Here is an 18,070-nt window from a genome sequence, read left to right as displayed (position 1 = left end):
GGGCCGTTTGGATAGATGGCGAAGACGAATGTAATCACGTGTTAGCGTTAGAAACGTTAGCAACAAAAAAAGTGCAATAATAAAATCAGTAGGTCTGCGGTGAGGAAACGCAGGTTCGCCGTCTCCAGTCAGCCCTCGGGTATTTTGTCTCCGACAGTTACTTTTTGACATGCTGCAACATGAACGATCCACAGATAGAAAATACCGTTAGGATTTGGTTTGGGAGTTACCTAGAGTGGTAAAAACAACAATGTAAAGACAGTTAGTGTTGATTAAAGTGTTATTAACAGACACATGGCAGTTGTAATGGTATTATGTAACTGTAGGCAGTATAACTTTAGTCTCACTCCACTGCTGGGAAATAGGGCCCAGTCTTGGTACTAAGGTATATAAAAAAGAGAGGGTGGGATGTTATAAAGTAAGAAATTACCTGCAGAAACTTGCCATCTGAAACTGTTATGTTTATTTCATCATGTTCAAGTACACTCATCGTAACAGAAACTTTAAAGTGCAGTGTGTGAGAATTAGGTTACATTTCAAAACAGGCCAAATGAACTGTATAGGCCTGCAACAGTGGATGAAGCAAATTTACAAACCAAACAACACAAATTTACTAATATTCATCTTGTATTAATGTATTCATTTTCTCTTTATTGCTTGAAAAGTAATGGCTATTTGTTGTTATAGTGGATTGCAGTGCATTCTTGTTTAAGAAACATATACTGTATTATTTTAGTCTTTCCATCCTGAAGAGAAGATTCATTAAAAACTCCTGTTGAGGTAAATTAGCATATTTGTTTGTATAAAAGACTTTGAGCAGTAAAAGTAGAGTTACCAAGGCCCCTTTTTTCCTGGACATGTCCTGGCCAGGATTTCTAAATTGCCTAAAATGTCTGGGATTTGGCTTTGTTTTGTTATTGATTTCATATTTGCTTAAGGTAATGACTGAACGGTAGTTTAACCAGTAGCATGCAGGCATTGTACATATAATGTATGAGGACTGTAGACAGCACGATAATAGGAAAACAAAGCTAAAACCTGGACGTATGCTCTAACGTATGATCCAAGCTCTTTATGTTATCAACGGAAATTAAGTGCCAATGTGGCAGCAGACAAATCATTTACTGTACAAGGCAAAAAAATTAATGTAAAAAACATTTTGAACTCATAAAACTTTTCCATTTCATTGTTCAATCCAGAAGGACAGGCGTGATCACCAGCGGAGCATCATTTTTGCCTGTTTTATTGGTACAGGGACTGAAAAATGGATAAATGGTCTCTGAAAAGTTGTCCATAAAGGTGTAGATGTGCATCTTTGCGTCCACATTATAAAAGGACACTTGGCCCTTTTCATAGTCCACAAACAGCCCTATCTTCTGAGGTCTCAAGCTGAGGGGTAGGGCAGTGGAAGGCTCATTCCTGAAGGTATAGTTGTTCTTGTCCCGCAAACTAAGAAACCAGTAGCCATTGCTGGGGCTGACTGTGATCTTACCCTTCCTGTTGCAGGAATGACTCGCCACTCCCAGGTCCCAGTCAGTCTTTCCATCCACCTCCACCTCCCAGTAGTGTCGGCCACTGGTGAATCCCTCACAGCCCAGGACACAGACTACACGGTCGAAGCGCTCACGATTGCTGGGAACTTGTTGGTGCCTTTCACCACACCACACCTTCTTCTTGTCCTCTGATAGGATGAGACGAGGATGAGCAGTGTTGGTGTCCAAGGTCACATCCACTAGTGTAAAAAGTTCAAATAATTATCTTTTTATTTATAGGATGTTTAACACTGACTATATATATATACAGTGCCCTCCAAAAGTATTGGAACAGTAAGGCCAATTCCTTTATTTTTGCTGTAGACTGTAAACATTTGGGTTTGACATCAAAAGATGAATATGAGATGAGAGATTAACATTTCAGCTTTTATTTACAGGTATTTTCATCTGGATCTGATACACAATTTAGAAGATAGCACCTTTTGTTTGAACCCACCCATTTTTCATGTTACCAAAAGTATTGGAACATGTGACTGAGGTGTGTTTTGTTGCCCTGGTGTGTCCTATTAATTGATTATTCAAACAATAAATAGCACTGAATGTCTGCGCTCAGTTTCAGATCCGTGCAGACTGCATTTATAGTTAGTTAGACGTGTAACCAACATGAAAACCAGAGAGGTGTCTATGGGTGAAAAACGAGCAATTGTGAAGATGAACAATCAATCAAACCATTGCACAAACACTGGCAATAGCAAGTACAACCATTTGGAATCTCCTGAGGAAGAAAGAAACCACTGGTGTACTAAGTAACACACCTCAAACGGGTAGATCAAGGAAAACATCTGCAGTTGATGACAGAAACATTGTGACAGCTGTAAAGAAAGACCCTAAAACAACTGAATCAGAATCAGAATCAGAATGAGCTTTATTGGCCAAGTATGTTTACACATACAAGGAATTTGTTGTAGTGACAGAAGCTCCACAGTGCAACAGAAAGACAGTAACAGGACAGGACACAGGTAATAAAAACAAAATAACAAAAAATAGCCAATAACCAATGTACAAAGCAGCAAAAAAAATAAAAATAAAAATACACAATATATAATATAGACAACTATGTATGTACAGGTCAAGTATGTGCAAATTAGAAAATAAAAATAAAATAAGTGAGTGTGGTGAATGGATAATGTATTAGTTGTGTGTTCCACGTTTATTATTGAGTGTTCATGAGATGTATTGACTGAGGGAAGAAACTGTTCCTGTGTCTGGTCGTTCTGGTGCTCAGAGCTCTGTAGCGTCGACCAGACGGTAACAGTTCAAAGAGGGAGTGTGCTGGATGTGAGGGGTCCAGAGTGATTTTGCCAGCCCTTTTGCTCACTCTGGATAAGTACAGTTCTTGGAGAGTGGGGAGGGTTGTACCAATGATTAGCTCAGCAGTCTGGACTACCCTCCGTAGTCTTTTGAGGTCAGATTTGGTAGCTGAGCTGAACCAGACAGTTATTGAGGTGCAGAGGATGGATTCGATGATGCCGGAGTAGAACTGTTTCAGTAAGTCCTGTGGCAGGTTGAACTTCCTCAGCTGGCGAAGAAAGTACAACCTCTGCTGGGCCTTCCTGACAATGGAGTCAATGTGAATGTCCCACTTCAGGTCCTGAGAGATGGTGGTGCCCAGGAATCTGAATGACTCCACTGCAGTCACAGTGCTGTTCATGATGGTGAGTGGGGGGAGAGCAGGGGGGTTTCTCCTGAAGTCCACAATCATCTCCACAGTTTTGAGCGTGTTCAGCTCCAGGTTGTTAAGACTGCACCAGACAGCCAGCTCCTTAACCTCCTGTCTGTAAGCAGACTCATCACCATCCTGGATGAGGCCGATCAGTGTGGTGTCGTCTGCGAACTTCAGGAGCTTGACAGAGGGGTCTTTAGATGTGCAGTCGTTGGTGTAGAGGGAGAAGAGCAGTGGGGAGAGAACGCAGCCCTGAGGAGCTCCAGTGCTGATGGTTCGAGTGCTGGATGTGAATTTACCAAGCTTTACTAACTGCTGTCTGTCTGTCAGGAAGCTGTTGATCCACTGGCAGACGGAGGTGGGGACGGAGAGCTGAGTTAGTTTATTTTGAAGGGTTTCCGTGATAATGGTGTTAAAATCTGAGCTGAAGTCTACAAACAGGATCCTCACATAAGTCCCTGGTCTGTCCAGATGCTGCAGGATGTAATGCAGTCCCATGTTGACTGCATCATCTTGCAGTTTGCTCTGTAGGCAAACTGCAGGGGGTCCAGTAAGGGTCCAGTGATGTCCTTCAGATAAGCCAAAACCAGTCTTTCAAATGATTTCATGGCTACGGACTTCACACAGCTCCAGTGATCTATTGAAGATCTGTGTGAAGATCCATCTGGACCAGGGGCTTTCCTTCTTTTGTTCTTCCTGAAGACCTGGCACACATCATCTTCGCTGATTTGAATTGTAGGTGTGGGGGAAAGAGGGGTTGCTGGAGGTGTGAATGGTTGTGTGGAGGGGTGTTCTGGGCGGGTGTGGGGTGATCGTTCAAAACGACAAAAGAACTTGTTTAAGTCGTCTGTTAGTGACATCAGCATCAACCTCCAGAGGGCAGGAGTGAAGGTATCACAATCTACTGTTCGCAGAAGACTTCATGAACAAAAGTACAGAGGCTACACCAGAAGATACAAACCACTCATTAGCAAGAAGAATAGGAAACGAGCCTCAAAAATTCTGGGACAAGGTTTTATGGACTGATTTTATGGACCAATGTGATGGAAAGCCTAAAGTTTGGAGAAAGAAAACATACAAGCTCATGATCCCAAACATACAAGCTCATCTGAAACACAGTGTACACAGGTGTACATTATAGTACATATTACACAAGTAATGTAATGGCTTGGCCTTTCATCGCTGCTTCTGGGACAGGCTCATTAATCTTCATTAATGATGTAACACATGATGGCAGCAGCCAAATTAACTCAGAAGTCTACAGAAATATTTTGTCTGACAATTTACAGAAAGATGCAACCAAACTGATTGGGAGATCCTTCATCATGCAGCAAGATAATGACACAAAACATAGTGCCAAAACAACAAAGGAGTTCATCAGGGGCAAGAAGTGGAAGGTTTTAGACTTTAGACCAAGTCAATCTCCACACTTAAACCCTATAGAGCATACCTTTTACCTGCTAAAGAGGAGACTGAAGGGGGTAACCCCCCAAAACTGAAAGAGGCTGCGGTGAAAGCCTGGAAAAGCATCACAAAAGAAGAATGCAAAAGTTTGGTGATGTCAATGGGTCACAGGCTTGATGCAGTTATTGAAAGCAAAGGATTTGTAACTAAATATTAAGTCTTTTTCACTTTAATCTGTTAATTCTATCTGATCCAATACTTTTGGTAACATGAAAAATGGGTGGGTTCAAACAAAAGGTGCTATCTTCTAAGTTGTGTATCAAATCCAGATGAAAATACCTGTAAATAAAAGCTGAAATGTTAATCTCTCATCTCATATTCATCTTTTGATGTCAAACCCAAATGTTTACAGTCTACAGCAAAAATAAAGGAATTGACCTTACTGTTCCAATACTTTTGGAGAGCACTGTGTATATATATATATATATATATATATAGTAGTCAACATCTGAAGTTGTGCTTAGACAAGAACGCATTTTGGTTTTAGGTTAACTTTGATGAAAGGTTTTGATTTACTTCAAATGTTGACAAGTGTATATACGTGTGTGTGTGAGAGAGAGATATTTACACACACTTTGAGGTCAGTATGATTTTTAAAAAATAAATTAATATTTAAACAAGTATTTTTATTCAGTAAGGATGCATCAAATTGACAATAAAGGCATGTGTAATGTCCCAAAATATTTCACTTTTTTTCCTTTTTTTTTGTGGTGGGCACCAAAATCAGCATTTTAGAATGATCTCTGAAAGATCGTGTGACACTGAAGACTGGAGTAGTGATGCTGAAATTGTAGCTATACCACCACAGGAATAAATTATACATTTTAAGTAAATTACACGTTTTAAAATTTGGTGCTATATGTAAATTTAATTACATAAAAATTTTATTAGTTCAGATTAATTTAAACTAAACGTTTATCAAGTATAATGCACATAAATTTATGATTTGTCTCAATTAACATAATAAGCATGTGCATAATAATTAAACAAATTAGAAAATGCAGTTTAACATAGTTTTAGATTAAGTATAGCATGTCATTTTGCTTGACAAGTTCCCAAATGCCCAGAAACATTCAAGCCAAGAACAACTTGGACAAGCACAACAGAAATTAAGTTCTTATGGCCTTAAACGGATACAAATGTGATGTGCAATAATTTTCAATCAATAAACTGTTATCTCAACAATTTAGGACTTTACACATAACAGGAAACCTGTTATCAAGTCTTGAGAAAAAAAAACTTTATAGCACCTGTTTATATATACACTGCAATAAAAGCAATAAAATGTAATACCTGCATATTCCTGTATTCTCTTCACTTCTGCAAAACATTAAAATAAGATCATTGTTATTGAAAAGATGAAGTTTAAAAATGCATTTCGTAATTCTAGATTCACAGTTAAATAATGAATCATGTTAAGAGGAACACTTGCCTGCAGAAGTCTTAACTTACTTGGGTGTGACTTCACCAGTGATTGGTTAGGGGACACAGAGAGGCCTAGAGCAGAAAGAAAACACATGATGTAAGTTCTCCATCTGCCACTAGATGGCACTGTAGTGTAGTGTTTGACAGGTGTCACTCACAGACTGCAGGTTCTTTCTGAAGCTCCTGCTTAAACTGTTCCAGTAGCTGACATACAGAGGTGTAAATTGCTTTAGTTCCAAGGTCACAGGTCAGTGAGACGCCCGTCCAGTCTTTCATTGACATGGGAATGCTGACGTCAGAGTAGCTCTGTTGAGGAAGATCAGGAGCAATTGTTGAGCTTCATTTTTTGCCAAGTCATGCTTATTTTCTCTCCCACAGTCATAGTTTGTCAGTTGTTCATTGACTGCTCCCATTATAAAATGTCTAACAGCATTTTTTACTCCCCTGGCAAACTGATAAAGAAAGGTGATTGGTAAATATAGCAGTTTAATAAACAGTGTTAATTGTCTATTTATCAATTAATTAATTAAAATATAAAATAATAAGTTACATTTTTATTTAACTTTAAATATAGGTTTTATTTGTCAGAGTTGATTTATTTACACTGCTGTTCAAAGCTAAGAGCGAAGTAAGATTTGTTTTATTTTTTGAAAGAAAGTAATACTTTCATTCAGCAAAGATGCATTCAATTGATTAAAAGTGACAGTAAAGACTATTACATCGATCCAAAGATTTCTCTTTCAAATAACTGCTGTTTTCTAACTTTATTTTTTAAAGAATCCCCCAAAAATCCCTTCTTGTTTAAGCTGCACAACTCTTTTCAGTTATGATAATAATAATAATAAAAAAGTTTCTTGAAATTTAGCTTTGCCATAACAGATATGAATTACATTTTAAAATTCATCCATCGTTACACTGTAACAGCATACAGTTATACAACATATACAACAATATTACAGTTTTACTGGATTTTTTATCATTTAAATGCAGCCTTGGTGAGCATTAGAGACTGCTTTCAAAAACATACAATTATTATTATTTTTTTACCAACCCAAAACTTTTGATTGGTAGAGTGCATTTTTCTATTTTTAAATAATATACTGATAATTGGCAGTCATCCAGTAGTTCCTTCACAGAAATGTTTTTTTTTTCCAGAGCAAAACACGGTTGTGTTGTGGTGCTATGAATGATTGCTAAGGGCTTTGGTATGCAGTTGCTAAGGTATTCTGAGTTTGTGTGTGTGTGATGATGAGTCTGTGTTGCTATGCTTTTGCCATGGCATTGAGGTGATTTCTTATTGGCTCGTGTCAAACAAACCCACTTCTGTCTCTATGACATTTAAAATAAAATAAATAGTAGAAGAGAAGAGACTGAAAAGATGACCTGGGGCCTGTACCATGAAGCCGGATTAGCTGGCTAGCTGGGTAAGTTTCAGTTTAGTTTGCACCAGTCCTGGGTTTTAGGTACCATGAAAGTGGCTTGGCTTTTAGCTGCATTCATTACCATAGTAATTTACGCTCCACAGCTAACCTATTCCAGGGCAGGCTATGTTCTGAGTTAGAGATCTCAAACTGAAATTGGACCAATCAGATGTGAGCAAAGTGACACGTCGGACACAAAAAAGTCACTCCCCCAATTTATCTTGCTCCAAATTAAAGGATGATAATTTTATGAAAATTTAATGATAATTATTTTTATATGATTTATATTATTATTAATCCATTACACACAAGCAATTTTAGTTTAACAGTTATTATAAATCATTTATTTTAAATGAATGTTAATATATACAGATCTTATGTAATAATAAGTCATAGAATCAATAGATAATGCTTTAAAAATGACTGTGACCTTACATGTTCGAGTCCGTATCGCTGTATATTTCCAACTATATAAACTCATTTAACAAGTTTCACTTGTGACTGCACTGATAAAGCAAGATAATTTCTTTTATTTGTCCTCTTTCATGAACAAGAACTTTTACATTGTACATGCATTTAAATTAATCAAATTCTTCAATCTCTTAACGTTTAGCAAAACCTTTAACCAAGGCTCGTGATTGGCTGTTCGCCAGTGATGTCACACATTCATGTGTTCACATGCTCCACAAACTCAGGATCAAAGCCTGAGTTGACAAAGAAAGTTGATGATCAGCATCTTGGTACCAACAAAGCCGGATTGGAGTAGTTTGGTTTTGTCAACTTGAAACTAATCCTGTAACTCTGAATTTGTTCAACTATGCCATCATGGTACAGGCCCCTGGACAGTCGGTTACTCAAATTAAATCTGATGCTTAAGGCATGTGTATGTTGTCTTGACACATAACAACATTACAGACCTTCAGTCCGGTGATGTAATTTTCAGTCTGGGCCAGTTTAGCCAGTGCCGTGCTTCTCCTCCTCAGCTCTGTGATCTCCTGCTCCAGCTCTCTGATCATGAGTTCCGCCTGGTGCTCTGCTGAGTGACGGTTTATCTCAGTCACTTCTGGTAGCCTGGCCTGACTGCGCTCCAGAGAGCTTATCACTGCTCCAAACAGCTGCATGCTGCGCTGCACTTCATGCTCTGACAACATCTGGAGCACAGTGGGAAGCAGAAGCAAGGATGATGGAAAGTTATATATTATATATCTAGATTTAAGGGTGATGAAAAACCCTGATACTGTATGACCAAATGTCCTGCTTGGGGGATTTTTGATGGTGTGGGATGAAAAAAACAAGTGAAGCTACTGCGTTACTTACTTTGATATCAACTAGTGATTGTTTGATCTCTTCTACTTTCTGCATCCTCGCTTTGGTCATCTCCTGTATCTCGGTCTCTGTGATACCAATCTTCCTCTGTGTGAAAGAAAACATGAAATGATGTAGCAGGAGGTGCCCCAGATTTGACCAGTTAATGCATGTGACAACTTCTTGTTTTTGAATAGGCTCAATAGTAGTGGCCAAAGATCAGTAACAATCAGTGGACCCAGAAAGTATGTGGACACTTAAGCCACACTTCCAATTATACACACTCAGAAAAAATGCTAAAATTGTAGCTTTAGGGGTACAACAGCTTGCCACAGGCGGAGTACCCTCAGTGGGACACCTTTGTATATAAAGGGTGCATGTTAGTCCCTAAGAGTATATATTACTACCTTAAGGGTATTACTACTCATTATTATTAATGAGTATTAAAAGGTATTAATATGCACCCTTTATTGATCCTGTGACAAGCTGTTGTACCCCTGAAGGTACAATTTTTGCACATTTGTTTCTGACTGTGTATGAACACCGTTGGATTAGTTAACAAAATCAAACCAAGTTGTATTTTTATTATTATCTGTTTTAAATATTGATAACACAAGCACACCTTTCAAACAAGAAATGCTACATTTATTTATTCATTTAAAAGCTTGATAGCACAAGCACAATTTTCAAACAAGGTTTCATTTTCATTTGTTTGTTTATAAAACACAAGCACAAAACAGTACATATATAAATATATATATATTGTTTTATTTTGTTATTTCATAATTTATTTATAAATTGTATTATTTTATTTTATTTAATTTTGTAAGACTGATCGAATAAGCACACTTTTCAAACAAATAATTTATATACTGTTTAAAAATGAAGACAAAAGGTATTTGGACAGTATCGTCTTATCAAAAAACAGTTAATGTAATGAACCAGCTGATGAAAAGTCATTGCTAAAACTAAAACATTGATAAAAGTTTCAGTATCAGTTCAGTACCAGTTCTTACTTATTCCTCATTTCATCCTACCTTACTATTCTGTTTTTTTTATTATTATTATTTTTTAAAGATAACACAAGCATACATTTATTTTTACTTTTTTATAGTTTTGTTGTGTTTTGTTTTAAAGATCGATAGCACAACCACACTATTCAATTATTTTATTTTATTTTTATTTTATCCAGGTAACCAGTTATTGATACTCTACAGTATATTAAGTGACACCAGTTGGTTAAAAGTCACTGCTAAAACTAAGAAAAGTGGATTGATTTGTTTGCAAATGCCACTTTAATATTTCTTTTCTTTTCTTAATATAATAAAATTCACATATTTTTAATGTGACTTAAGTAATAATAGTTTTTGGGGCCACTGTTTGGTTTATATGTGAAGGCTTTTTACAGATTTGTTACCTATTCTTCATTTTATCCTACCTTATGACTTTGCCACTCTTTCTCGGCACATGTGATGTCATGTGACTGGTGTTCCGTTTGTCCACACTCAACACAAATACACTCCAGATCAGATCGACAGAACAGCTCCAGGTTACGGTGATGTTTTGGACAAAGGGGCACTTTCATGGCATCTGCTGCCCCACTCAGGGTATACCTTCGCAGGGACACCTGTCTGGTAAAACCAGACGGCTGGGTGTCACTAGTACTCTCAGTGTTTGGTGTGATAGTTTGTTCGGACCCCGTTTCATTGTGAGAGGCCAGAGAACTGCTGTGTGCCCTGTGCCCTGTGAGTCTCCGCTTCATTTCCTCAAGAAGATAACCTGGAAGTTGGCCTGGCCTTACAGTCCCATCCACTGAGTCATGTTTTCTTACGCCTTCCTCAGCATCTCTACCTGCCCCGTGCCCTCCAGAGGCCCCCGGGTTTTCCTTCATGCGCTTGAACTGTTCGGTGATCTCACGTAGAGTTCGATTAATGTGGAGATCGGGCTTTCTCTTGAAGGTCTGCTTGCATAGGGGGCACTGGCAGTGCTTCACCGAGTCCCAGTAGTGGCCGATGCAGGTCATGCAGAAGCTGTGGCCACATGGCGTGGACACCGGATTGTCAAACACGTCTAAGCAGATGGAGCACAGCAGCTGCTGTTCAGACAGGAAGCTTCGCGAGAATGGCATGGCTGTGAAGAGGGATGGCAAAAAATACATAGGAGATGAGGAAAAATGGCAGGATTAGAAATGACAATGTGAGAAAAATGCAAAAAATTAAAGGAAATGTAAATGTTTGACTTGAATGACATGGATAGGAAAACCAATACAGGGTAACACTTTACAGTAAGGTCTAATTTGTTAACATAAATTAAAATAAATGTAAATATGACTAAATATAAAATAAATATAAGTATGACTAATCAGCCTGACATATTGGTTTATTACACAAATATAATATTTTTTTGCAAAAGTCAATTGTAGGTTATGTTTTTTTTCTTCAGTAAACGAACAACCGTTTTTTTTTTTAATCTGGTAATTTATAAATATAGTATTGTGGATTCATGTTCATTTGTGTTAATTCATGTTAATTTATAATATATTAAATAATGTTAATTTGTTAAATGTTAACTTGAACAGCACCTTAAATCGTCAACCTGTTACATCGACACACTTCCCACATCTTTTTTCAAAAGTGCATTTAACTGTTTAGAAGCAAATCTCTTATAATTGGTGAATGCCTCACTTCTTTCTGGGACCTTTCCAAATTTTTTAATCAGCTGAACAACTGCTTAAACTCAAATGGATACCTGGCCAATTTTCAATCTGGATTCCAACTGCATCACAGCACAGAGACAGCGCTCATAAAGATAATAAATTATATTTGCCTAAATTCTGATTCTGGCAAATATCAGTGCTGGTACTACTAGATCTTAGTGCTGCGTTTGACACTGTCGATCATAACATACTTCTAGAGAGACTGGAAAATTGAGTCAGGCTTTCTGGGATGGTCCTCAAATGGTTCAGGTCATACTTAGAAGGGAGAGGTTATTATGTGAATATAGGAGAGCATAAGTCTAAGTGGACATCCATGACATGCGGAGTCCCATAAGGCTCAATTATTGCACCGCTCTTGTTCAGCATGTATATGCTCCCTCTGAGTCAAATAATGATAAAGATCCAAATCACAGCTATGCAGATGATACCCAGGTTAATCTAGCATTATCCCCAAATGACTACAGCCCCATTCACTCCCTCTGCCAATGCACTGAAGAAATTAACAGTTGGATGTGCCAAAATTCTTCAGTTAAACAAGGAGAAAACTAAAGTCATTGCATTTGGAAACAAAGATGAAATTCTCAAGGTGAATGCATACTTTGTCTCTACGTCAAACAACTATAAATCAAGTCAAGAATCTTGGTGTGATTCTGGACTCAGACCTTAGTTTCAGTAGTCATGTCAAAGCAGTAACTAAATCAGCATACTATCATCTCAAAACATTGCAAGAATTAGATGTTTTGTTTCCAGTCAAGACTTGGAGAAACTTGTTCACGCCTTTATCACCAGCAGGGTGGATTACTGTAATGGTCTCCTCACCGGCCTTCCCAAGAAGACCATTAGACTGCTGCAGCTCATCCAGAATGCTGCTGCCAGGATTCTGACTAGAACCAGAAAATCTGAGCATATCACACCAGTCCTCAGGTCCTTACACTGGCTCCCAGTTACATTTAGGATTGATTTTAAAGTTCTTTTACTCGTTTATAAGTCACTCAATGGCCTAGGACCTAAATATATTGCAGAAATGCTCACTGAATATAAACCAAGCAGACCACGCAGATCATTAGGATCGAGTCAGTTAGAAATACCAAGGGTTCACACAAAACAAGTGGAATCCACTCTTAGCTATTATGTCCAAACTGATTGCATTGTATTTTATGTACAATAATTTTTTATTTACTGTTTTAATTTATTTTTAATCTATTTGTAAATCATTATTAAAATGTAAAATGTTCATAATTCATATTAATTACATTAACATTTCTACATTTCTTGTTTTATTGTTGTGTAGCATTGTTTCGGCTTCACAACAACTTGTGTCACTAAGAAAGCTGTGAGAATAGTCACAAGTACTAAAACTATAGCCAATATAACACATTTAATGCAGTATATAAGGCCAAATATAGTTGTCAAAATTGCTAAATTGTTCAGTTGTCAATCTTCACAGACAAAAGCAACCTATAGGACTACTGGGTTGGTGTTTGTTAGTAGCAATAGTCCAGGATGTAGGTTAGTTTCATTGAGATGATTTAAAGTCACAGACATTTTCAACATCTCGTTAAATCAGGCTGTTGTCCCCACATGCTTCAAAGCTACCACCATCATTCCAGTCCCTAAGAAGTCATCTCCATCCTGCTTCAATGACTACCGCCCAATAGCACTCACTCCCATCCTCATGAAGTGCTTTGAACGGCTAGTCATGCACCACATGAAGTCTGTCCTCCCCCCCTCACTTGACCCCTTCCAGTTTGCATATAGGTCCAACCGCTCGACCGATGATGCCATCACCACTGCCCTCCACCCAACCCTCACACATCTGGAGAAAAAAGACTCATATGTCAGGATGCTGTTCATAGACTTCAGTTCAGCATTCAACACAATCATCCCTCAACAGCTCACTCACAAACTGGCCCAGCTGGGGCTCAATACCTCTCTGTGCAACTGGCTGTTGGACTTCCTGACCGGGAGACCTCAAGCAGTACGGGTCGGCAGTAACACATCCAGCACCATCACACTGAACACTGGGGCCCCCCAAGGATGTGTGCTGAGCCCCCTCCTCTTCACTCTGCTGACCCACGACTGCACACCATCACACAACTCCAACATTTTCATTAAGTTTGCGGATGACACGACTGTGGTGGGTCTCATTAGCAACAGAGATGAGACAAACTACAGGAGCGAGGTGAGCCGCCTGGCCGGGTGGTGCAGTGACAACAATCTCTCTCTGAATGTGAAGAAGACGAAGGAGATTGTTGTTGACTTCAGGAGAGTACACACTCAGCATGCCCCTCTGACCATCAACGGTGCGACTGTGGAGAGAGTGAGCAGCACCAAGTTCCTGGGTGTGCACATCACTGAGGACCTCTCCTGGACTAACAACACTGTAGCACTGGCCAAGAAAGCACAGCAGCGTCTCTACTTCCTCCGCAAACTCAGAAGAGCCAGAGCCCCGGCCCCCATCATGTGCACCTTCTACAGAGGCACCATCGAGAGCATCCTAACTAGCTGCATCACTGTGTGGTATGGCGCTTGCAACGCATCCTGCCGCAAGTCACTTCAACGCATAGTGAGAGCAGCTGAGAAGATCGTTGGTGTCTCTCTCCCCTCCCTCCAGGACATCTACAGCACCCGTCTCACCCGCAAAGCCCTCCGCATTGCAGGTGATCCCACCCACCCAACACACAGCTTCTTCAGTCTGTTGCCATCAGGGAGGAGACTGCGGAGTCTCCAGGCGAGGACCAGCAGACTGAAGGACAGCTTCATACATCAGGCTGTCAGGAAGCTGAACTCCCTCCCGTCCTTGCCCCCCCTCCCCTCTTTCACCCCCATTTAACACAGCAACACACTAGGAACTCTGACTCTGTGACACCCCCCCCCCCCCACCGATCAACAAACTGTGACCGGCACCTGTCACTTGTGCAGCACTGGCTGATCACTACCCATCCAACATTGTCTGCAAATTACCTCTTCGGATAGTCTGACAAAAATCTATCCGAACAGTCACTTCGACTTGTCACTTTAACAGACTGATAAGCTCTTCTTGCACTACACTCATAACAAAACAAAACAAAACAATCTACACAGTTTTGTTTTTGTACATTCAACTGGTTTGCACTCCATCTATTCTGCCATGTGCCTTATGCACTTTATCTATCTCTCTTTTTTTTATCTTCTATAATGTCCTCAGACTGATAAGCTCTTTTGCACTACAAATATATCCACACAGTGTTGTTTTTAACTGGTTTTGCACTCTATCTGCCATGCGCCTTATGCCACTTTATCAATCTAATTCTTATTTTTTTCTACAATATCCTCATTTGTATATTTGTATAGTTGTATGTACATATGTATTTATCTGTATCTGAACGTGTTTAATGTTAACTGTATGCACCAAGGGTCTGAGAGTAATGCAATTTCAATTCTCTGTATGTATGTGCTGTACATGTGGAAGAATTGACAATAAAGCTGACTTGACTTGACTTGAAAATGTTTTGTAAATCTCACTAAATTAGACAGATTATAAAATGGTGTTCTCACCCCTAATCAGCAGTTTCACACTGGAATGAGGCACTACTGGCTAAAGTGTGCACATGTTGTGTAAGAGCACTTGCCACGTTTCAGATCGGTCTGCTTCAGTGGTATTTTCCTTCCTTTAGCCGCCAACTATCTTAGTCCTGTGGAGCAGCTGGATGGGTTCTGGGAATACAAACCTATTTCAAACAAAGGAAACAAATGAACATTCATTTGTAATATTATGTCAGTGGTACTTAAAACTCCAGAATGTCATTGAATAAAGACAACAAAATATCAAACCTAGTTACATCTGCTAGCAAATAAACCACTTTCTCAGAACAAGCCATTATTTTTCACCAACCAGTCCCATGATTTTATGTATGAACTCAGTTCCCTCAGGTTCACAGTTCAGTCATTCTTGAGACATGGGACAAAACATGTCCAGCAATTGTAACTGCTATCAGGTTTAAAATATTGTTTAAAATAGGTTTAAAATATTTTCAATTGTAAATGCTATGGGGATTAATAATAGAATGTAGTTAAAATTATCCCCTTCAGTTTAATTTGATCATTATTATGTGAAATCTACACTTATTGTCTTCTCACTACATCTAAAACAGTGTGTCCACAGAGAAGGGTTCAATCATTCATATGCTATAAAATGGATAAAAATGGTTTTTAATCATAAAAAATAGCTTGTTTTATCAAAACCAACACTTAATAATATCTCATATCAAGGCAAGGTTGTTTTTCAGTGACACATGCATGTTTCATAAGGTTTCAAAGTTGTGTCCCCACTTTTTGTCAACACCGTCATTAAAATGTAATAAAATCAGGGAATATCGGGGCAGCTGTCACTCTAACAAACCCCTTGCCACAATCCTTCTCTGCAGAGTACATAGTGTCAGACAGGCTCTGGTCAGTTTTATCATTTTAGAATATTTTAAATCCTAGTGTTAATATTTCCTGGTCACAACCATGATATGTCAACACCATCTTCCAATTTCTGAGGAAATTATTTGAAATATTTAGATCATTCTACTCTCCTGAAGCAGGTTCCGTTAGCAGCTAGCATCAACAGAAAAAACTAAATGGCTACTACATGAGCTCCATTTGTTTTGTGAAATAAATGCCAAATTTGTCACCACCGTCAGATTTTGTGTTCCAATAATATATCAAAATACATAAATGTGACTCTTGAATAAAAGCTTTATAAACAATAACATACTCACTGTTTGTTGTGTTTGTCTTAATACAGTAATTGATTGATTCAGTGTATTTGATAGTTAAAGACTATAAATTCAGGTTTTCATCACCACCGTCAGACGTGTCAACTCCATCAGTTCTGTCACCTCCATCAGAGGAATATTTTGATAATATTTAATTTTTTATATTTGTTGAGGAATTGTTGGTCACATGTGAAAGTGTAATCTGTCTGCTAACATGAGAATGTTTTGAAATGTTAAAAACATCTTGAATGCTGTTAAAGATAAAGTTGAAATTATATTACACAGTCCAAGGTTTTTAACATTTTGTTAAAAAAGAGAAAAGTTGGGAGGTTGTATCAAAGCATAGCTCAGTAGCTTAGTACATAAAAGATACATTATTTGTCTGAATACAAGGTTTTATTTTTTCAATTTTGCACCGTTTTGTCACTTCTCAAGAATGACTGAGTTTGAGATTTACCTGAGTTAGTTTGACAAGTAGTAAGATATGTTTTGTCCCTTTTTACAGCAAAAAAAGTAGTTTTGCTTGAGAAGTGTGCTTGTGCTATCTTAGTGTCAAGGCTTAAGTGTCAAAAACATTTTTTTTTTTGTCAAAATACTAATGATTTAGTATGAACTATAATTTTTATAACAGTTTTTGACTTAAAGGCTTAACGCCAAATCTATATTAAGTCATAAATTTGTATTTGCATTAAATCTCGGAGTAAATTACCTCTGTAAGACTTTTTTTCTTTATACGGTGGTCTCTCTTACTCTTGTCCTTGTGTTGTATCCAGCTGTATAGGTATGATTGAAAATTTGACATGTGGTTTGCTTTTGGTTGACTGATCTGCCCCTCCCTCGCTCTTTCTCTCTCTCTCTCCGAGCTTAAACCTGTCTGATGAGATTCCAAGCAAAATTACATGCTCGTTTCAAACACATTTCGTTGTCAGGTTTTGTCAAATGAATCATGCAGGAACATAAGTAGTACATAAGTAGTACAACATTACATTTTGATGTAACTAACACTGACTACAATCAAGATGACCAAACCCAGACAGAATCGGCAAAGATTTAATTTTATTCTATATGGTTCAAAATTAAGAAAAAAGTTCATATGTTAATATGAATGAATTTTTATTTTGTTGTTTGTAATATATGTATATAATATGACTTTTATAATTGCTAAAAGTCAGAAAAACTGGTAACACTTCATTATAGGGACTAATTTTCACTCTTTACTAGTTGCTTATTAGCATTATTAACATATTGGCATGGCTATATTGTACATCTATAATTCTAGCCAATACCTACATTTAACAACTACCTTACTATTAAGAAGCAGCAAATTAGTAGTTTATTTATAATTTTATTTTTTTTGTTATGTATTATTTCTTGCATTTTCTTTTTGATAGAAAATGATGGAATTCTGTAAAATGGATTTGAATATTGTGTGATGACAGAACAACATGCTTATTGGCAGCTGAAATAAAATTATGAATGAATGAATGAATGAATAACACAAGGAGATGGGGCTGCAAAACCTGCAATTCTACAGAGATCTGGACCTGATCATTACTGAATTAAAGGTCTTTTGTGGTCAGTTTGTGGAATGAACCAGAGGTCATATGAGCAAAACAAAACCCCATTATGTAAAAACCTGACGTAATGTTAAATCAGCAGAAAAAGATGTTTTTCTGATGGTGACACAGGTTTCTATGTACACACCATCTACAGAGACAGATAGAATCGCCTCATTTCAAGAATAGTATTTCAGAAGTCAAACGCTACTCAACATCTGCCAT

General features: G+C 38.0%; 1 protein-coding gene across 1 annotated transcript; it reads right to left on the bottom strand.

The window, feature by feature from the left end:
- Positions 1-442: 442 nt before the first annotated feature.
- LOC306862074 (E3 ubiquitin-protein ligase TRIM39-like) lies at positions 443-17,074 on the bottom strand. The gene is made up of 9 exons (XM_079404681.1): positions 16,999-17,074; positions 15,159-15,257; positions 10,270-10,961; positions 8,844-8,939; positions 8,444-8,677; positions 6,264-6,411; positions 6,133-6,177; positions 5,974-6,000; positions 443-1,732 (listed from the first exon to the last, which is right to left on the bottom strand). The coding sequence occupies exons 3-9, from the start codon at positions 10,957-10,959 to the stop codon at positions 1,191-1,193; spliced, it is 1,782 nt and encodes a 593-aa protein (XP_079260807.1). The 5' UTR covers positions 10,960-10,961; positions 15,159-15,257; positions 16,999-17,074; the 3' UTR covers positions 443-1,190.
- Positions 17,075-18,070: the final 996 nt, after the last annotated feature.

Source organism: Barbus barbus (genome assembly GCF_936440315.1).
Source record: "Barbus barbus genome assembly, chromosome: 1".
Taxonomy (NCBI): domain Eukaryota; kingdom Metazoa; phylum Chordata; class Actinopteri; order Cypriniformes; family Cyprinidae; genus Barbus; species Barbus barbus.
This window is presented reverse-complemented; position numbering and strand designations above follow the sequence as displayed.

Bases quoted from the DNA above. Each gene is read 5' to 3' on its own strand.
- LOC306862074 (XM_079404681.1), bottom strand. From the start codon at position 10,959: ATGCCATTCTCGCGAAGCTTCCTGTCTGAACAGCAGCTGCTGTGCTCC. The intron at 6,178-6,263 runs GTGAGTGACACC...TTTCTGCTCTAG, and splicing joins TCAGAAAGAACCTGCAGTCT to GCCTCTCTGTGTCCCCTAAC. The intron at 6,001-6,132 runs GTAAGTTAAGAC...AATGTTTTGCAG, and splicing joins ACTGGTGAAGTCACACCCAA to AAGTGAAGAGAATACAGGAA.